At 61.3% G+C, this 18,475-nt stretch overlaps 5 protein-coding genes across 20 annotated transcripts; 1 reads left to right on the forward strand and 4 right to left on the reverse strand.

Annotated features, from left to right (window-relative positions):
* Positions 1-717: 717 nt before the first annotated feature.
* PPP1R14B (protein phosphatase 1 regulatory inhibitor subunit 14B) lies at positions 718-3,028 on the forward strand. The gene is given in 6 exon segments (XM_030833780.2): positions 718-751; positions 754-860; positions 862-1,143; positions 2,173-2,256; positions 2,571-2,603; positions 2,696-3,028. Coding segments are annotated over 6 exon segments (609 nt in total). The 3' UTR covers positions 2,765-3,028.
* A 402-nt stretch (positions 3,029-3,430) lies between these two features.
* On the reverse strand, positions 3,431-6,213 carry FKBP2 (FKBP prolyl isomerase 2). 6 transcript variants are annotated; one of them, XM_030833776.2, is made up of 6 exons: positions 6,065-6,213; positions 4,650-4,818; positions 4,213-4,325; positions 4,047-4,093; positions 3,665-3,700; positions 3,431-3,575 (listed from the first exon to the last, which is right to left on the reverse strand). In XM_030833776.2, exons 1-6 carry the CDS (start codon positions 6,124-6,126, stop codon positions 3,514-3,516), a joined length of 489 nt encoding a protein of 162 aa, XP_030689636.1. In that variant the 5' UTR covers positions 6,127-6,213; the 3' UTR covers positions 3,431-3,513. The 6 variants fall into 6 exon arrangements, 5 of the variants coding, with proteins under 5 accessions (XP_030689636.1, XP_030689638.1, XP_030689639.1 ...); XM_030833778.2 differs by lacking the exon at positions 6,065-6,213 and adding an exon at positions 5,662-5,801; XM_030833779.2 differs by lacking the exon at positions 6,065-6,213 and adding an exon at positions 5,535-5,642.
* A 1,781-nt stretch (positions 6,214-7,994) lies between these two features.
* Positions 7,995-11,390, reverse strand: VEGFB (vascular endothelial growth factor B). Of its 4 annotated transcripts, none has more exons than XM_060303020.2 (7): positions 11,120-11,390; positions 10,530-10,572; positions 9,987-10,183; positions 9,747-9,820; positions 9,518-9,553; positions 9,041-9,354; positions 7,995-8,433 (listed from the first exon to the last, which is right to left on the reverse strand). In XM_060303020.2, the coding sequence occupies exons 1-6, from the start codon at positions 11,177-11,179 to the stop codon at positions 9,063-9,065; spliced, it is 702 nt and encodes a 233-aa protein (XP_060159003.1). In that variant the 5' UTR covers positions 11,180-11,390; the 3' UTR covers positions 7,995-8,433; positions 9,041-9,062. The 4 variants fall into 4 exon arrangements, with proteins under 4 accessions (XP_060159003.1, XP_030689626.2, XP_030689627.2 ...); XM_030833766.3 differs by having other exon boundaries at positions 9,041-9,276; positions 11,120-11,382; XM_030833767.3 differs by having other exon boundaries at positions 9,041-9,175; positions 11,120-11,376.
* Positions 11,391-11,686: 296 nt separating this feature from the next.
* Positions 11,687-15,249, reverse strand: DNAJC4 (DnaJ heat shock protein family (Hsp40) member C4). 4 transcript variants are annotated; one of them, XM_060303026.2, is made up of 7 exons: positions 14,897-15,249; positions 14,486-14,578; positions 13,724-13,817; positions 13,058-13,242; positions 12,809-12,970; positions 12,019-12,105; positions 11,687-11,928 (listed from the first exon to the last, which is right to left on the reverse strand). In XM_060303026.2, exons 1-7 carry the CDS (start codon positions 15,025-15,027, stop codon positions 11,820-11,822), a joined length of 861 nt encoding a protein of 286 aa, XP_060159009.1. In that variant the 5' UTR covers positions 15,028-15,249; the 3' UTR covers positions 11,687-11,819. The 4 variants fall into 4 exon arrangements, with proteins under 4 accessions (XP_060159009.1, XP_060159008.1, XP_060159013.1 ...); XM_060303025.2 differs by having other exon boundaries at positions 12,809-12,973; XM_060303030.2 differs by lacking the exon at positions 14,897-15,249 and adding an exon at positions 14,093-14,197 and having other exon boundaries at positions 12,809-12,973; positions 13,058-13,288; positions 13,724-13,837; positions 14,486-14,889.
* Positions 15,250-15,401: 152 nt separating this feature from the next.
* On the reverse strand, positions 15,402-18,460 carry NUDT22 (nudix hydrolase 22). Of its 5 annotated transcripts, none has more exons than XM_070046099.1 (6): positions 18,359-18,460; positions 17,582-18,079; positions 17,129-17,227; positions 16,048-16,145; positions 15,816-15,909; positions 15,402-15,568 (listed from the first exon to the last, which is right to left on the reverse strand). In XM_070046099.1, exons 2-6 carry the CDS (start codon positions 18,059-18,061, stop codon positions 15,467-15,469), a joined length of 873 nt encoding a protein of 290 aa, XP_069902200.1. In that variant the 5' UTR covers positions 18,062-18,079; positions 18,359-18,460; the 3' UTR covers positions 15,402-15,466. The 5 variants fall into 5 exon arrangements, with proteins under 5 accessions (XP_069902200.1, XP_069902199.1, XP_069902201.1 ...); XM_070046098.1 differs by having other exon boundaries at positions 18,231-18,456; XM_070046100.1 differs by having other exon boundaries at positions 15,809-15,909; positions 18,231-18,456.
* Between the last annotated feature and the right edge of the window lie 15 nt (positions 18,461-18,475).

Genomic DNA, 18,475 nt, shown 5'->3' on the forward strand with positions numbered 1-18,475 from the left:
GGGAACTACATTTCCCATAATTCCGTCCCCGCTGCCATCTTGGCGGGTGGGCGGTGGCTGCCTGGGGTCTGGCCCTTCAGGCCGCCCGGATCGCTCAGCTCACCCCCAACCTAGGCCTCCATCATGGGGGGCGCGGAACCCCGACGAGTAGGGCGTCCGGTGACCTGGGCAGCGCCTGCCCGCCTTCTCCACTCCTCCACCCCCGGGCGTCCGGCCCACGTGTCCGTCCGCGCGAAGAAGCCTGCTCTTTACCCGCTGGCCAAGGGCCTGAGGACCCAGAAGTCGGGGGCTCCCACGTCTCTTCCTCGGACCTCTGTCCTGTATACAGTGTCCACTCCCCTCCATTCTCAGACGGCCCCTGTTTTTGCATCAGTTAGGACAGAACACTAGGTTCCCCGCAGGAGCGCAAATCCGGCTACCGGACGCTTAGAACGCCTGGGCTTGGGGCAGGAAGCTTAAAAGGGATAGCGGACAGCTAGGTCCAAACCTCTAAGGACTAGACCCTCTCTTAGCCCCGGCCCGAGGGCGGGGTAGGGGTGAGGGGTCTGCTTCAGGACTGTCCCTTTAAGGGGGTGTGGTCGGGGGGCGGGGGAAGCGATCGAGACAGAGAAAGCGGCTTCGGCTGCGGCGGCTCGGGCGGCGGCCGCGGGGGACAAAGGGCGGGCGGATCGGCGGGGAGGGGGCGGGGCGCGGCCAGGCCAGGCCCGGGGGCTCCGCATGCTGCAGCTGCCCCCGGGCGCCCCCGCCGCCGCCCTCGCAGCGGAGCCGTGCGGAGCCGAGCTCACGAGCTAACCCGAGCCAGCGGCCCGGAGCCAGCCGGCGGGCGTCCCGGAGGCGGCGGCGCAGGGAGGGGCCCGACGCGCGCACGTGGCCCCGGCGGCCGCCATGGCGGACAGCGGCCCCGCAGGGGGCGCGGCGTTGGCGGCTCCGGCCCCTGGACCGGGGAGTGGCGGCCCAGGGCCCCGCGTCTACTTTCAGAGCCCCCCTGGGGCTGCAGGCGAGGGCCCGGGCGGCGCGGACGACGAGGGCCCAGTGAGGCGCCAAGGGAAGGTCACGGTCAAGTACGACCGCAAGGAACTACGGAAGCGCCTCAACCTGGAGGAGTGGATCCTGGAGCAGCTCACTCGCCTCTACGACTGCCAGGTGTGTCCCCCACCCTGCGCCGACACCCTAAAATCGGTTCCGATTCGGGCCGCCTGGGAACCCCACCTTGAGCCCGCCTGTCACCCGGAGTCAATGGGCGCTCCGCTTCCGCGCGCTCCCCAGCTCTCCGTACTCCCCGCCCCCAATGTATGCTCTTTCTTGTCTGACCTAAGTCACTCCTTTCTTATCTGCTGCCTTGGACAGGAGACTCAGGGCTTGTCTGGGCTGGCGGGGAAAGGAGATCTACCTATTGCCTGCTAGCCTAGACTAGTTAAAAGGCGCTAGCTAGCCTGGGTGGTGGTGGTACGGGTCTTGCCTATTCTAATGGGCTAACCTGGAGCTCCATCTTGTCATGGGGGGGCAGGCTAGCCCACTCTCTGGGTTCTAGTTCTCCACCCTATGACTCCTTCCTTGATCAAATGGTGACTCAGTCCCCGGGGGGCAGGGTGGAGGAGTGGGCTTGCCCTGTGCTGCCTACCCTAGCGCAGCCCTGGGATGCAGCTGACTCCAGACCGGAGAGATGCTTCCTGGGGGGGGGAAGGGGTGGCAGGCACCCCCTCCCTCAGCAAAGCATGGGCTCTTTGTTTCCCCTTTACCAGGCCTGGGTCCTTCCCACTGACCCCTCACCCTTCACTTCCTCCTCACTCCTGGGAAGCTGTGACAGGTGTTTGGGGGAGGGGAAGGGGCTGTGATGAGTTGGGACAGCTGGCCCCACCTGTGCTCTGGTTGAGATGGGGGCCCGGAAGTTGGGGAGACACATCTGCAGGGTTCCTAGCCCAGGATCCCCAGCCCTAGCTGTCTGGCACCCAGGGTGCCCAACTGGCAGGGACAGGAAGCTCCCCCCCCATTGGGCAGTTTGCCTTGGCACAGGCCTGATCTGTTTTCTCCTCGGAGCAGCTGCCGCTGTCTGCTGGGCAAGAGGGCTGGCTCATTTGCAGTAGGGCAGGGGCCTCAGCCAGAGAGCCCCTCTCACACCCTCTCTCCCAACTCAGGCCCTTGTCTCTCCCTCCTCCCCCACCCCCACCCCAGGAAGAGGAGATCCCGGAGCTGGAGATTGACGTGGATGAACTCCTGGACATGGAGAGTGATGATACCCGAGCTGCCAGGGTCAAGGTGAGAGGGGTTGGAGGGCAGCAGGGCCAGGTAAGGGGAGCAGGGAATAGAGGGGTGCCTGGAGGCACTGCCCCGTGGGTAGGCAAGCCTCTGGAGCCAGGCCTTCTTTGGTCTGAGTCAGCCAGCTCTGTGACCTTCCTGGGCTCAGCTTCTGGCTCCGTCAAATAGGGCCAGTGGTACTTGCCTAGCTGTTCAGTAGCTGTGGCATCTCCTGTGCCTCAGGGTGGCCCCAGTGCCTTGGAAGAGGGTATAGGTGAACTTTAGGCTCGTGTTCTTGAGACTCATAGTTATACTTTCCCCCCATGCCCCACTAGGAGCTGCTGGTTGACTGTTACAAACCCACTGAGGTAAGGAGGTGGTTTCCCCAGAGGGCGGGGTGAGGAGCCTGGGGTCCTGTCATCTTGGGTTCTGGTCTCCCTAATGTCCTCCCTCCCTCCAGGCCTTCATCTCTGGCCTGCTGGACAAGATCCGGGGCATGCAGAAGCTGAGCACACCCCAGAAGAAGTAAGGGTCCTCGACCCGGGTGAACGGAGGCTCCCACAGGACAATCGCCCCGCAACCTCGTAGCAACAGCAATACCGGGGGGCCCTGTGGCCAGGCCTGGTGCCATGCGCAGTGCTCCCCGTGCCCCTGGCCCAGGGGCCTCTTCCCTGCCCCCTCAGTTTTCCATTTTTGGGGTTTTTTATTATTATTAAACTGACGGGACTTTTTGTGTTTTTATATTGACTGCGGCGCGGGCCCTTTAATAAAGCTAGGATGCGCCTTTGGTGCAGTTAACAGGCTCGCCTGGTTTCTTTCAGGGGGGACACACTGCTCTACAACTGCCGCCAGCTCAGCTTCTCCGCAGGTGACCGCAGGCCTTCCTGAGGGCCATGAAGCCATGGCGATACCCCAGTGCTGGCTCCCAGACCAGGATCTGGAAGCGGCTGGGGAGTTGGGGAGGAGCCGTTGTTGCTGCTGGCAGGCAGGAATACTCCTTTTTCCCTCTGGACAAGGGCCACCAAGTCACTGAGGGCTTGGCCATCATGACCTCCATGCCACTGAGCCTACTAGACCCCAAGGCTCTGCAGCCAGGAAAGGAGAGGGAGGGATGGGGGGAGGATGAGGGAGAGGGAAGGCTGAAGCTGTGGTTTCTAAGTCTCCAGGGCCCACAAACAAACACAGGCTCACTTCGTGGGCTTTAAAGTTTTTTTTCTTTCTTTAAACAAACAGTCTGGTCCCAGATGGGGGCCTCTCCCCCAGCCCTCCCCAGTTTGGCTACAGTTCTGAACGTCGCTCGATTTTGAGCAGCTCCACCTCGAACACCAAGGTTGCACCGCCTGCAGGGGAGAAGTGGGATCAGAATGAGACCCAGGGCCACAGGGAGATGGAATGGGTACAGGAGATGGGGGGCAGGAAGGTTTATTACCTGGAATCTTTGGGGGAGCTCCCCGTTCTCCGTACCCTGCAGAGATGCACAAAGAAAGTGAGCCGTGGCCAGGCAGTGAGGTGTTCTGCAGACAACCAGGCTGAAACCAAGCCTCTGCCCATCCCAGCACGAGGCCAGAAATGCAGAAGGTGTAATGGATTTGGGAGGGCGCTGCTAAAGGTCTTGTAGAGGGCAAAGAGTGGGCACCAGAGCCAAGCGTCCCAAGGGTCTTGCCCTGTCCTCACTGCTGGACACAACTAGACTTGGAAGTGGCATGTATTGAATGGATTGAGTGGACATCCGTGCAGAGGCTGAACCAGCCTTCACCCTTACGTAGATATAACCCTGAACTCCCTATCCCCATTCAGGAAGGGCCTCTTACCTAGCTCTGATGGGATCACCAGCTTCCGCTTTTCCCCCTCACACATCCTGTAGGACAATACATGTTCAGCATGTGGCAGCACCCAGGCTCCCTGCCCCCACCCCATACCTGGAGCTTGCCTCCCACAGTTCACCTCCTGGACCACAGCCATGGCCCCTCGACTCACCCTAGCAGCCCCTGGTCCCAGCCCTTGATGACCTGGCCCGTGCCCAGGGAGAAGACAAAGGGCTGGTTCTGGGGCAGGCTGCTGTCAAACTCTGTTCCATCTTCCAGCTTACCCTGTGAGACCATGGGAAGGCCAGTGAGGAGGAGGGTCTGCTCTGACACCCCCACCCCCAGGTGCTCTTCCCATCAAGGTGGCAGCCCACAGCACTGGCGGCCATAGTCCTAGAAAGGGACAGAACCTTGGGCAGCTCACAGTACATTGCACTGCTTGCTGGTGCCAACTGGGAGTAGACAGTTAAGAGCAAGATAGGATCATGCAAAGTAGATGAGGAGACTTGCCCAAGGTGACCCACCTTTTGGCAGACACACCTGGCTCCCAAGTCCTTTCTGGTCCCCGGAAGGCCCACCCACCCCCAAAAGCTCCACTTCCTCACCCACCGTGTAGTGCATGTGCAGGACGTCCCCTTTGCGTGATTTGATGGGACAGTGGTCTACCCGTTTCTTGACTCCGATCTGCAGCTTCCGTTTGCCCTCGGCCCCGGCGGCCGTGACCAGGGCGCTCAGGCAGATGGACAATACTGTCAGGACCCAGCTCAGCCTCATGTTTCTGCGGGGACAGACCCCGACCAACCAACCGGGGGAGAGGAACGGGAGGGCATGGAATACGAGCAAGTACCAGGAGGATTCCACCCCACCGTACCTTGCCTGCCCCTGGGGATCCCCTTGTCCCGTGTCACCGCCCCCTCCCCCAGGCTCCGCGGCCACACTTACCAGTCCAGGGAGAAGGGGGCTTGCCCGAGGACCCCAGCAGCGGGGGGAGGGGGTCAGGGGAGGCCACAGCAGCCAGGGTCCAGCCCCTTTGCTCACCCCCTGCCCTTCCGTCCCTCCCAGTCCCCAGCTCTGCTCTTCAATTCCCCCCTGTCCCTTTCCGCAAAGTCCAAACCCTATCTGGCTGCGCAGCAGTTGCCCCAACCGGGCGACCCCATTCACGCCACACCCAATTGCCTCCCGCCCAGCAAACCCACACCTCTGCGGCTGCCGCAGGGGGTCGGCCCCGAGGCACCCACACATCGCCACTGGGTGGCTCCGGGGAGCCCCTGTCCTCCGGGGGTACCCCCCAGGCTGGTCCTGTGCCTCCGCCCGAGGCGCCGCCCCAACTCTGAGCCCTCGGGGGCCTGCGGGGCACCCAGACTGGCCCCGTGTCGGGTGGCCGCCGAGCCCGCTCCACCCACACCACCTCTCCCGGGGGAGTTCTCGGCCTACCGCGCCCCCAGGCACGGCCACCACGGAGACCGCCCCCGCGTGGACGCCCCGGGCCATTACCTGGGCCTACCCCTTCGCTGGGCTCCTTAGCCCCACCCTTTAGAGGGCGTGGTTCCGCCCCCGGCCCTGTAGTCCCGCCCCCGACAGGACTAGACCCCTTTTCCTGAACTGTAGCCGCGCCACTCACCGGCTGAGGCCGCGCCCCCAGTGCCTGGGCTCCTTCCCCCTCGGTCTCCAAACCCGAGGCTCCTCCTTCCGCCTGTTCCAGCTCCTCCTCCAAGGGCCAGCCTCCGTCCCTCACCAGTCCTAGCCCCGCCCCCAGCCCTGGAGCTCCGCCTTCCACTGGCACAAGCTCAGAGGTCCCACCCGTCTCCGTTCCACGTCCCGCCCCGACTCCCGGAGCCCCGCCCCGTGAGGCGTGAGAACCCTCCCCCTGCGGCATCCCCAGACAGCTCTGACCCCAACCTTCAATTCCCTCGTAACCTATCCCTTGTTGACACTCAGAGCCCCGGCCCGCTCCTGCCCCGCCTAATCCAGCCTGCCCCCTTGCACCCCGGCTCCCCACAGCCCGGGCTGTGGCCCCCGCTCACCTCCTCGCCGCGCCCCCGGAGTCAACCCCAGTCCTGCTGCCGTCTCTGCGCAGGCGCGTCATCGTTGCCACCAGACCCGGCCACGCCGCCCGCCCTCATTGGACCGTGCGAAACCCGCGGCCATACGCCCGCCTGGGCGGCCTTCTCTAGCTCCGCCCCCCGCGCCGCCATGTGACTTATGCGTCAGGTCCGGTGGCTCTGTAGTCCGTAAGGTTAGGTGAAAGTGACTTCTGAAAGGGCCGAAGGCACTTCCGGTCGAGGTGAAAGTAAGGTCAGGTGGGCGCGGGTTCGCGGCGGGGGTCTTAAGACACCATTTTATGTCGCCCCCAGCCTCTCCTGTCTGCCCCTGAGCCTCTTCAGGATCCACAATCCTCAGTTGCTGTGGAAAGAACCTGGCTTCAGAGTGAGCTCTGGGTTTGAATCCAGGGTCTGCCACTCATTGACAGGCTGTGTGACCTTGAGCAAGTTCCTTGGCCTGGTAACTCGGGCTTGATAACATCCACCCCGCAGGGCCCCTGTAGGATCGCTGCAAGTGACGTGCACTGCCAGGCCCTGGTCCACGGCGAATGCTCTCTCCCTTTTTTCTCTCCCGGTGTACAGGCCTGCCTCTACCTGCTGCACAATGACCCCTGAATCACGACTGTAATGGTCTGGCTGGGTCCGTTCCCCAACCGGACTTATTTCCAGGCACCACAGCACCCAGGAGTGAACATCTGTCCATTGAAGTAATGAACCTGCAGTTGGGAGGCAGATAAGCCTAAGTTGAGTGTTAGGGAGAGAGTCGACCTGAGGTCAAATCCCCAGGTCAGTCAGAGTTTTCGAGCCTATTTCCTCAACTGAAAAAGGAAGATTACAACACTCAGAATTGAGGACTAGGCGAGAAGGCACATACGAAGCAGTGTGCACGCTGGGCAGGCTTAAATGGCCTTGGGAGGTGGTAGCTACTGTCCCTAACCCTCATCTGTCTCACTCTAATTGAGCTCTGGCATTTTGGGTGACAGAATAGCTGAGAAAATTATTTGAAAGTAGCAATCACTGTCAGGAATTGTCTCTTCTGGTTTAACCCCACTCTTGGTTTGGGCCCAACAAGATCACTACCCCACCCTCTAACACTTCAGAGAAGGCCTCCATTAGGGGAGCTGCTTTGGCTTAACCTCTGCCATGAATGTTCTGTCTCGATGGGGCAAAGCACTGGTGCCCAAGGTTGCCCTTCAGTTCACCCCCTCATCACTCGGACCCAGGGGTACTGAAGGTTACAGGCCGAAAGCTGGCCACTGAGCTTGGGCTGGGTCAGATAAAGGTCAGAGGAGTCCCAAGCAGCGCCTGAGGAGGGGAGCCCAAGGTGCAAGGGAGGTGAGAGTGGAGAAGACCGTGTGGCTGGGGTGAGCGGAGCCCACCGACCACAGACCTCTGGTGCTGCCTCCCTTTCGGGGATGTGGGAGTGAGGTGAGGGCAGACCAGGTGCGTGACCTTCGAGTTAAGCTACCGGGAGCAAAAAGCTGCAAACACAGAGTGTCACCCGGCAGGGAAGATGGGTGTTCTTTCCTATTACGTGACTCTCTTTTTTGGAGCCCAAGGGCCCAGACCACAGTAATCATCGGTTCCCTCCGTGTGCACATGTGGGAACTGAGCCTCAGAATGAGAGGCAGTGACAACCAAGGTCATTCAGCAGATCTGGGTCCCACCTCAAGCTCACTGGCCCTCTCCTTCCAGAAAGGAACCCTTGTAATGAGCAGAGGGGCAGGGACTCCCCAGGGCCTGCTAGCACAACATGAACGTGAAGGATGCACGATTCTGGCTCTGTGACCTGTTGTGGGGCCTTGGGCCTCATCTCCTCTAAGCTCCATGTCTAGGAGGCAGTGTGACGCAGACATTTATGTCCAAACCAGCCAGCCCGGACAGTGACAAACAGTGACACAGGCAGAGACAGTTCCTTCTATCTCTTTTATCGGGACTGGGGTTCACAGTTCTTGTACTGAAGCCCAACTCTCATTTTTTTGTAGAGGACCAGGGTCTTCTTAGTGAGGGGACGGAGGAGCCAGTTGTAAGATGCTCACTTGCACAAGGTGGTTAAAAACTGAGCCGGGACCCCATTCTCTCCCAAGATGGTACATGACCCCTCGTGCTGCCTCCAGGTTTCTTCATCCAACTCTGTCCACTTTGTTGGACGGCAGCCTCAGAGAGACAAGGGGCAGTTGGAAAGCCCTCTGAGAGGCCCAGGTCCTGCAGGAGCTTCCGCCCAGGTTGAGGTCTTGGGGACTGGACTGTTCTCACCAGGATGCCCTCTTGTTGCCCTCTGGGCAGGCCTGCGAGGCAAGTGGCCCCACGGAGTTTGAAAAGCAATGTATCACCTTCGCAGCTTCCGGCACCTGAAAAAGGAAGAAGGGGTCAGTTCATGCTGGCACAGCTCAGCCCTTGCTCCTCTAGACTCACCCACTTCTTACCTTCTGTGAACCTCATTCTCCCCTAACACTCCTGGGAAGCCCCAGCTGGCCTGGTCCACAGGACGCCACCCCATGGCCCCGCTGTGGAAAGGAGGGGTGGTGAGAAGCAACTTGGACAAGGGTGGACCAGCGTTCCACCACATCCCCTGGCCTCTTGGAGCACATAAGGTGGAACAAACTCTACCACAGGGGTTTCTGGGAAGGCTCAGAACCTTGCAAACTGGAAGGCTGTCTTTCTCTTTTCTACACCCGGCGATGTCACGTCTTCCAGGACATCTCTAACCTCTCAAAGACAACGTCAGGGGGCCCTCACCACAGGTCCTGGCTTGACTTCCTGTGTTGGCATCACGTGCCCTCGTGTCTGACTCCGCATCAGAATGTGAGCCTTGTTTATGCTGACCCCAGTGCCAGCAGGCGCCTGGTCAATAGTTCAGCACACTCAAAGCTTCCCCTTCCCTGGCTCTTCTCCCACCAGCAGGCTCACTGGGACCTGCTCCAGGATGGCACCTTGACGCCACACCCGACTCCTCACCTGCAGGTGTCTGGGTTGAGCTCTAAGCCCCGCCCTTGACAACGGAGGAAGCTGCGGCGTCGGCAGCGGCAGCGGCAGGTCCGGGGGTCAGGGCGCTGGCGGCGCTGGGGGCAGCGTGGGCAGAGGGGCCTGGGGCTGGAGTGGGATGGGTGATGTCAGCTGGGGAGGGTGCTCCGGGGGCAGGGTCCCAGCCCGGAACAGAGCGGGGCTGGGGACGGTGGTGGGGAGTGGAAGCCCTAGGAGGAGAAGCAACATATCTCGGGTGAGAAGTAAGAGTCTTCCCGGGAGCTGGGGTTGGGGAAGAGCACACAGTCCTGGGAAGCAGAGGAGAAGGGGAGAGAGGGGCGCGAGTGGGAGGAGAAGGCGGGGGACCACAACTTCCTGACACACTCTTACACCCCCCGCCCCACCCACACATTACATTCTGGGTGCTGGGCCTGGGCTCCAACCCCACCTCAGCAAGAGCCCAAGACTCACCTGTCCAGCTTCACAGCACTCTCTCGTTTTTTTGGTCTGAAAAGTAAGAGAGACAGACAGAGACAAGGAAAAAGAGAATCAGGAAGCCAAGCATCCTACTCTCTTGCCCTAGATCCCAGGCCTACCCAGCTATACTCTTGGATACCCGGTCCCCGCTGTGGTGTACCACCACACCTAGCACCCCCCAAGCCTTGTCTCTGCGAACTCAGGAGTGGGGCCTGGCTGGCACCTGCATTCACACTGGCTGTGTTCTTCCAGGGACATCTCCCCCAGCTGACTGCTTGGGTAGCGGATCATGAGGATCTGCGCTCAGGAGAACAGGGAGAGAGACCGTCAGAGAGAGAGGAAAGGGACGCTCCATGGGCTGGAGAAATGAGAATACCTTGCCCACCAGCCAGGGCTCTGGTTGCCACCCTCTCAGTCCCCAGAACGCTAGCATCCAGCCAGGCACACTCCACCTGCCCCATACCTGCATTCGGACTTGGTGCTGCCCAGTGGGCACACACTCCAGGCCGTCGTCAGGGCAGCAGCCGCCACAGCGCTGCACCGTCACGCAGCTGGGCACCAGTTGCTTGGCCACAGTGCCCATGAGCTCCATGGTCAGGGGCACCACAACCTCCCGCGGCTGGCAGGTGGCACGAGCATACACGTCTATCCATGACACCACTGGGGGCAGATGCGTAAGGGTTAAGTCCCCACTGGGTTTCCTGCAGCTGCTCCCTGGTTCCCCTACCCCTGCGCCCAGAAGCTGTTCTCCTTAGTTCTCGTGTCACAGCCACCCTCCACTAGCCCCCACTTCTGCCCTCCCAATCTGTCTTCCCTGTCCTGTTCATCCAGAACCCAGGAACCCCCCTGCCTCAATCTCCTCTTCTGTGAAATGGGCAGAATAAGAGTTTGCATCTTACAGAGGACTGTGATTACACAAGATGAGGAATACACAGAGTCTGGAATCAGGACTGGAAGAAAAGATTCTTAGTGCTGGCTAGTAGAAAGTTCCTATTGTTACTATTACCTTTCTTCTGATGACCAGGGGCATCAGGCTGGGAGACCGGGCCCTGCAGGAGAGAAGAAACCTGGACCCAAGGTGCACTCCAGGAAGGGCTAGCCCTGTCGCTGGCCCCAGGGCTCTGCCCTTGCAGTCAGGAGGCTTATTTCCAGACTACTCTGTTCCTGGGGCCACTCTAGCTTTACCTGTCCTCTCCAGGCCACCTGGGACCTGGGACCTGTCCTGGCTACAACCCCCCAGGCACGCTCTGCCGGCAGCGTCGAACCTCCAAGCCTAGGGACCGGGCTTGTTCTCGAGGCCACAGATCAAGAAGGGGCACAGCGAGCGCCGAACCGCGTCCTGCAGGCACCGAGGCGGCCCCGCCCCCGGCTGCGCCCTGGGGACGGGGTGGGGCGGGGGAGTGGCCCCGGAGTTGGGCCGGCGGGCGGGCGGGGAGGGACGCCTCCCGGGGGATGCCCAGGCCGGGCTCCCGAGACGCCCCCGTCCGAGGCCCGACCCCGCGGATCCCCGAGAACCCGGCCGCTCCGCGCCTCCCCACTTCCGCCAACCTTGAGAGAGGGCACGGCGGGCGGGCGGGTTGTCGCGGACGCACGTACCTGGGCGGGGGCCAGCTGCAGGAGCGCGGCGAGCAGCAGGCGGCGGAGCAGGGGGCTCATGGTGCCCGCGGGGGCCGCGCGCCGGGGGCGCCCGCATCGCCCTAGCCCGGCGGCGCGGGGGGCGGCGGCAGCCAGAGCCCCATGGCGCGGGCCCGGGAGCGGCGGGCGGGGGCCGGGCGCGGTGGGCGGCTCCTCCGCGGCCCCCTCCCGAGCCCTGGGCGCAGGCAGCGCAGCGCAGCGCAGCGGCGGCGGCGGCCGGAGGAGCCGGGCGGGCGGGCGGCCGGTGGTGGCGGCGGCGGGCGGCGGGGACGGCGGGGACGGTGGGGACGGCGGGGGGCCGAGCCCGGGCTGGCGGGCGGGCGGCTCATGTGACCCAGACACGCGCTCCCCACCGGGCCGCGGGGCGGGGGCGGGGTGGGGGAGGGGGGCGAGGCCGCCGGCGGGGCCCGCCCCCTCTACACACACCCCACCTCCTGCCGCAGCAGGGGAAAGGGGACGCACCGCCCAGGGGGCCGGGCTCCCGGGTTGCCGCCGCCAGAACCCGGAGGGCGGGGCCCGGGCCGGGGGCTCTGGGCCTGTAGGAGCGAGCCAGACAAGAGCTCTGAGAATCACTTTATTGCACGCGTTTTGGGGAGTGGGGTGTCCCAGAAGGGAGCACACCGCAGGCCCCATCCAAGGTGTGCTCTCCAAGGTGAACCGCTCAGGGGCTGGGGCCGGGGGGCACGATCCCGGGACCTTGAGGAGGCCCGGGTGGTGGCTGCAGCTGCGGCCCCAGCCGTTGCTCCTCCTGGAGCCTGGCTCTCTTGGCCCTGCAGGGGAGAGTACCTGGTGGTCAGGTTGGGATCCTGGAGGGTGGTGCCAGGACAGTGAGGAGAGGGCAGGAAAGAGCTGGGACAGACCTGGCCCGGGCCCGAGTGTCATTGTAGATGGCTGTGATGATCCGATCCTTTTCATCCATGAAGCTACGATGCATCTGCTCCAGCTTCCTGCAAGGGGGTTACAACCGACTCTGGGAATCCCCAATCCCCGCTGTCTCCCAAGTCCCACCCCCCTCTACCCTACTTGAGGGTCTCACAGCTTTACACTTGTGGGGACCTCAGCTAACTGCCTGTGCTAGATGAGGAAAGGGGCACAGAGTAGCTGGTTCTTGTCCAGGGCCTAATGGCGACCCAGGTCCCTGACTGTCCTGAAGGTGGTGACAGCAGCTCCGTCATGGAGGTCCTTAAAGGCGACTAGAAAGGTTTGTTCATCTAACTCCGTCACTGAACTAGGCACACTGCTAGCAGTGTGCACCAGCCTTTAGGTGTCTTTGCTATCAAGCCTCAGTGGCAATGGCACGCATGAGAGAGTGGCAGGAAAACAGCAACTACCAAACAAATGAAGACAGTTTCTGGTGAGGCCCAGTTCAATGCATTTCCTTCTTGTGCAGGATTTTGGTTGGCTCCAGCACTCTCTGGCAACCAGCACCAAGATTTAAATTCAAATTCTAAAAAACTGAAAATGACATTAGCCCTTAGTGCAGAGCTGCCTTTGCTAAATAAGACGAGACTCTGGAGGAGACCTATTTCATGCAGTTCTTAGCTTGAGAGACACAAGGGTGCAGGCCACAGGGGTGGTATGGATGGATGGCTGACACTGGGCTTCACCCACCCTCCTGCCCTCTGCCCATCACCCTAGGGGGACGTGCACCTGAAGGCAACATAGTGCAGGCCCATGCCTGCCAGCATGATCAGGAGGCAGTACCCCAGCACCCGCCGGTTGTGCTTGTGCTGCTGCTGCCTTGACTCTGGTCCCTGAGGCCTCACTTCATGAAACTGGGCCCAGTATTTTGCATTGGGGGGTGCCCAGGAGCTGCTGGGAGGTAGAAGAAGGGACAGTGTAAAGACGGGGCTCCCCAGGAGACTTGGGGGTGGCAAGCTGGGGGCAGGACTACTGTACCTGTGTGCCTGATGAGCAGACCTGGGATGGGCTGTGGTTCCTGGACACTTTGGGGAAGCTGCCGAGCGGAGCTGGTGGTCATAGCTGCGGCGGCTCTGCTCATGGCTCAGCACTTGGTACGCTTCACTCAGCTCCACAAAGCGGCTGTGCAGGGCTGGGTTCCTGGGGTCCCGGTCAGGGTGCAGCTGGGGTGGGGCAGGACTCCCCTCATCTCCCTTCCCATGACCTATCCTGATAATATCCACCCACAAGGGCTCATATCATACCCAGAGGCCCTCCCTGGGCAGTGACCCTCACTCTCAGGCCTGCACATCCCTCTAGAAGACCAGAGAGTCAGGAAGCACAAACTCCTGCCCCCTCCCCTTGTTCAAGCCCTCCCCACCTGCTGCCTGGCTCTCATTGGATGCCCTGGTCCCAGCTTTCTCAAGAGCAGGCAGGTCAAGAGAACCAAGCCCAGCCCATCAGACAGGACTCCTGGCTCCTGCCCCACAGCCTTTCCTTCCACCCGGCCAGACCTCTCCCCTTGGGGCAGCTCCCCCTCCCTATGAATGATGAGGGAATGTGCACCAGCCAGAGTGAGCCTCTCAGCTCCATTCCTGAGAATTTGGAGCGGACCCCATCTGGCTCAGACTTCCCTTCCCCCACTCCACTTAAGACCACTGGTACCTCTTTGGACTTGGAGAAGAAAGCTCGTTTAACTTCTTCAGCGCTGGCACCAGGATGCACCCCCAACAGTTCATAGTAGTTACTGGGGCCAGACCTGTGGAGAGAGGCCCAAACCTGCAGGGGCTAAGGAAAACACAGAGGATACCCCTTCCCTGCCCGTCCCAGCCCCGCTGGACCACACCCTTCAACCCAGCATCCAGATGCTGAGGGGGCTGAGGCAGGTGCCAAGGGAGATCTCGAAATCATCCCTCCCTTTTTGACTGTTCCAGGTAAGGGGCAGATCAGATTGTCTCAAAGTGTAGTTTTCAGACCCCTTGCATCAGAAACGCCTGAAAAGCATGTTTTAAAAAATAGATTCTTGAGGCCCACCTCATTCCTGCAAATCAGGATCTCCAGAGCAGCGCCCAGGAATCTGCAGTTTTGTAAGCTCCCCACACCCCGCCTGGGTTATGCACAGCGACGCTTGACAACCACCTGAGTTGTGGAATGTGCATTGGGTTTGGTTGGGCTCAAATTCCAGATGTGCCACTTAACTCTCTGTATGACCTTGGGGGGTCATCCTTTAATCTCTGATCCTGTGCCCTCTCAGCAGTGAAGGTGAGGGTAATCTGACAAGCCTGTAAGGCGCCTGACGCAGCGTAAGAGATCACGACTATCCCAGCACCTAGACTATCCCGGCACCTAGCGCAGGGCCTAGAATTGGGCAGGCCAGCCACAAAAACCTACTGAACGACCGGGCCCGGCCCCAGGCGCCCGACTCACCGCTGCCGGGCGGCCGCTGCGAAGAACCGAGTGGGAGGGTTGTGGGGCCACAGCCGGCGCAGGCGCAGGGGCAGCATGAAGGCAGGCGGGCAGCTGGTGAAAGGTCACAAAGAACAGTGGGATGGGAGCAGACTTCAACCACTGCAGCGGGGATGAGGGGTGGGGGTGGGGGCAGAGGGAAGGGGCCTGGCCCCGTTGAGATGCAAAGGAAAACCGAAGCAGGCCCGGGGACTCAGGGGCGGGTGGAACCTCCCTGCTGAAGACCAGACCCCAATGTCCTGGCCCTGTCCCCGCCTCTGACCCGGGCGTCTGTACAACCAGCCCCGGACGCCGAGACCCCCTTCCCACCCTGGGAGCTCGGGGGGCGGGTGCAGGAAGAGCCACACCAAGCCCCGCCCCCCCTTCACTCACAGACCCCTCGGCGGCCGCCGTTTCCGGCTCCTATTCAGGCCCCGCCTCCATACTCTCATTGGCGTAGACACCCAGACCACGCCCACAGGCCTGAGGGTGCGGAACAGCGGCGAAGCCCCGCCCCCGCACATCCATTGGCCTTTGACGCCTCGGATCCACCCATCGAGACAGCAGCCCGGGGACTTGCAGAAAGGCGCCAGCGCCCGCCCGGGGAGGCTGCGGCAGGGGGCCTGACCCTCAGTGAGGCTTTCGGCTCAGCCCCCGTTGCTCTGTTCCCTCGGACATGGCTGTTACTCCGCTCTGCAGCGAGACGCGTTTCACAAAGCAGTTTCCACCCCATAATCGGCCTGGAACTTCACCGGAGCCTGGCAAGGGGGCACAGCCCTCAGCTTACAGAGGGGAAAACTGAGGCTGGGCCTTTTTTCCCCCCAAGTCACTTGTCCTGTCTCTCTCAGCCACCCCGGCCCCTCTCTCTGTCTCACGGAAACAGCAGACGCCAACGGAATCCAAGAATAAAGTCCTTTATTGTCTTCCGAGCTGTGGTGATAGGGCTGGGGACTCTAGGGCGACTTAGGTGGAACTTTCCTGGAATTCGTTGTAGAGGAAGATGGCGCCTTTGGCTGAGGGGCAGAGCTCGGCCCACATTTCAGTCTCCTGCAACCTCCTCACACTCTGTGGGAAGACAGTGAGACCCAAATATTCCGACCTCGGGTTTCTTGCAGGAGCTGTGCCCACAGTTCTGGCCCTCTCCCTTGGGCTGAGGACATCCCCAATGAGGTCTTGTGCCTCTGGAGGGAAGCTCTGAGAGATGTGGGAGGCCCCTCTGACCCAGGCCCAGGAGACAGACATGCATCACCAGGCCTCTGCAAGCCCCAACCCAGCTCCTTGTCCAAATGAGACACACTTCGCCACCTCAAACCTGTGACTCCACAAAGATGATTCCTGTGGATTCGTGGGCCTCAGGTCCCCCACTCGTGTAGTGCTTCCTCACCTGCTCAGAAGTCAGGCTGCACCTGGACAAGGATGTGAGAGTGGCCTGGTGAGTGCTTAGACCCTGTAAGGTCCCTGTGGAGTCCCCGCTGCCTCAGCCATGCCGCTCAACCACCCACCTACTCCAGGACCCAGGACCCTGCCTCCCAGAGCTCACTCACTGGACGTAGAACTCAGCACTGGCACGGCCGGCACTGGTCTCATTGCAGGCAATGCCCAACAGCAGCGGCTGGCTCAGGGTGAGCAGCGGCAGGTTCACCTGGGGCCAGGCGTACCACCTGTCAGTGCCCACTGCCCACATCCCTGCCCCTCTCAATGAAGAACAGCATGTTACCCTTGTACAGCATTTTACAGTGTGTAGTTCAAGTGCCCAGAATCACAGAATGTCAGGTCTTGGGCATGTTCATTTCACACGAGAAAACCACAACGGGAGAGATGGAACAGTTAGCCCAGGGTCACCCTAGGGAAGTCAATTTAGTAACTGGGGACTTCCCTGGTGACACAGTGGTTAAGAATCAGCCTGCCAATGCAGGGGACACGGGTTCGATCCCTGGTCCGGGAAGATCCCACATGCTGTGGAGCAACTAAGCCCGTTCGCCACAAATATTGAGCCTGCGCTCTAGAGCCCACGAGCCACAACTACTGAGCCCACATGCCACAACTACTGAAGCCCATGCGCCTAGAGCCTGTGCTCCTCAACAAGAGAAGCCACGGCAATGAGAATCCCGCGCACCGCAATGAGGAGTAGCCCCCGCTTGCCTCAACTAGAGAAAGCCTGTGCACAGCAACGAAGACCCAACGCAGCCAAAAATAAATAAATAAAATTTTAAAAAGTAATTGGGACTCCCATTTACTCCTCTTCTCAACAAACCTGGCGGGAGTAGGCAAGACATTTATTATTGTCCCCATTGTAAAGAGGAACACAGAGACGAGGCACACAGAGGTGAGGGTTAGAATTCCACTCCAAGTGTGCCTAGCTGCAAAGCCGAGCTCTTTGCTCAATGCCAGATGCCTGGGAATTCCCTGGTGGGCCAGTGATTAGGACTCCACACTCTCACTGCCAAGGGCCTGGTTTCAGTCCCAGGTCAAGGAACTAAGATCCCACAAGCCACGTGAGGCAGCCAAAAAAAAAAAAAGCCAGATGCCTACAGACACTCCTGCCATCCCAGACCTGTGAAATTCTGGATTGTTCTATCCCCTCCCTCCTTGCCCACCACTCTGTCCCACCTGCCTCTCACTCACCTCATCACAGATCTCCTGAAGGACACTGGAGAAGAGCTCATGCACCACCAGCTCCCCAGGGAGGTTGATGTGCAGGGGTCTGCCACCTGGGCACAGGGCCTGTAAGAGGTCAGGCTCAGCCCCTGCTCCCCTCTTCTCGCCCTGCTTTTCCCCACACTCACTGGCCCTGAGGGCCTGGTTGGGCACAGAGTGAGAGCCTTGGTGATCCCCTGACCCAGGCCCTGTTTTTCCAGATGGAAAACCACAGGTCCAGCTAGGTCCTCCATCCCTACCCCCACCCCCAATTCCCTAACTTCCCATGGGTCTGGGGCAGGATTCAGCAGGCAGGCTGAGAGGCTGCCCTGAGCGGAGACTTTCGGATAAGCATCAGGCCAACTCCCCCTTTAAGGGATGAAGAAAACAAAGCCGAGCTCTCTGGGTCTTTGTGCCTTTGCGCCCAGCCTGGCATCTCACCTGAGGCTCAGGGTGCCCACCGGGCACGTCCACTAGCCCAGGTGCCTCAGCCACCTGCCCAGAGCGGCGCAGGAAGACAAGGAAGTCATCAGCAGTGGCCAGTGCAGCGCCCACCCCTAAGGGGTCCGCCAGGTAGGCTTGCTTGTCACCCCAGTCGGTGGCCCCCTGCTGTCGCAGCCAGGCAGCTGAGCTGGCCCAGTTGGTGCCCAGGAAGTCTCGATAGGAAGTAAGGCCCAGGCACAGGTGCAGCTGTGGCCCCGGCGAGCCAGTGGGCACCAGGGTGGCAGAGTGCAGGCGGAACTTGGGGGCGTCAAAGAGCCAGGGCTGGGCCTGAAGCCGGCTCTCCCAGACTGCGGTGATGGCCTTGTCCCCTCCTGGCAGTGGGCGACGGTCGTAGGCAGGGCTCAGCTCAGCCCGTACCTGCTCCTCAGGCAGCCCCCCCGGGGGGCATTGCAGCAGCAGGGACACCTCAGGGTCCATGATCTGGATAGGGCAGTTCTGGGGGAGGGCAGAGCCAGGCCTGTCACCCCGGGGGACCCACAGCCACCCTTGGACCCGACAGCTGGCCCCCTCTGCCACAAACCTCCTGAAGGTACTCCCAGCCCTTCTGCACCCCCCTGACCCCTCCCTGGGCTGTAAAACGTCTTACCATCCCAGCAAGAGTTCCGAGGCTCCTGCTACCAGACATCCCTGAGACTCCCGGGCATCCCTACGACTCAGAGGTCCTGGGTCCTGTCACCCCCTAATGCCTCTGTCTCCCCAAACCAAAAGTCTTGCCTCCAACCCCTGACGCGGCGTTACCCTTCCCAGGGTCCGGAAGCTCCAGGCTGCAGCCGGCAATCACCTGCCTACTCTCCTCGCAGGCTCCGCCTCTTTCCCCCGGAGCGGAAGTAC

The sequence above is a fragment of the Globicephala melas genome, chromosome 8 (genome assembly GCF_963455315.2).
Source record: "Globicephala melas chromosome 8, mGloMel1.2, whole genome shotgun sequence".
Taxonomy (NCBI): domain Eukaryota; kingdom Metazoa; phylum Chordata; class Mammalia; order Artiodactyla; family Delphinidae; genus Globicephala; species Globicephala melas.

Excerpts from the sequence above, each read along its gene's own strand:
- NUDT22 (XM_070046098.1), bottom strand. The coding sequence starts at position 18,269 with ATGTCTGGTAGCAGGAGCCTCGGAACTCTTGCTGGGATG. Across the intron at positions 18,080-18,230 it reads TCGGAACTCTTGCTGGGATG|AACTGCCCTATCCAGATCAT; the intron begins GTAAGACGTTTT and ends GCCCTCCCCCAG. Across the intron at positions 15,569-15,815 it reads TCATCTTTGTGGAGTCACAG|AGTGTGAGGAGGTTGCAGGA; the intron begins GTTTGAGGTGGC and ends GTCTTCCCACAG.
- VEGFB (XM_060303020.2), bottom strand. The coding sequence starts at position 11,179 with ATGAGCCCCCTGCTCCGCCGCCTGCTGCTCGCCGCGCTCCTGCAGCTG. Across the intron at positions 10,184-10,529 it reads CCCTGGTCATCAGAAGAAAG|TGGTGTCATGGATAGACGTG; the intron begins GTAATAGTAACA and ends ATCTGCCCCCAG. Across the intron at positions 9,355-9,517 it reads AGTGCTGTGAAGCTGGACAG|GACTGTGTGCTCTTCCCCAA; the intron begins GTGAGTCTTGGG and ends TCTGCTTCCCAG.
- FKBP2 (XM_070046235.1), bottom strand. The coding sequence starts at position 5,531 with ATGGCCCGGGGCGTCCACGCGGGGGCGGTCTCCGTGGTGGCCGTGCCT. Across the intron at positions 4,094-4,212 it reads TGGGACCAGGGGCTGCTAGG|GATGTGTGAGGGGGAAAAGC; the intron begins GTGAGTCGAGGG and ends ATTGTCCTACAG. Across the intron at positions 3,576-3,664 it reads AGCTCCCCCAAAGATTCCAG|GCGGTGCAACCTTGGTGTTC; the intron begins GTAATAAACCTT and ends TCTCCCCTGCAG.
- DNAJC4 (XM_060303025.2), bottom strand. The coding sequence starts at position 15,027 with ATGTGCGGGGGCGGGGCTTCGCCGCTGTTCCGCACCCTCAGGCCTGTG. Across the intron at positions 12,974-13,057 it reads TCTGCTCATCAGGCACACAG|CAGCTCCTGGGCACCCCCCA; the intron begins GTACAGTAGTCC and ends TCTACCTCCCAG. Across the intron at positions 12,106-12,808 it reads CTGCACTATGTTGCCTTCAG|GAAGCTGGAGCAGATGCATC; the intron begins GTGCACGTCCCC and ends ACCCCCTTGCAG.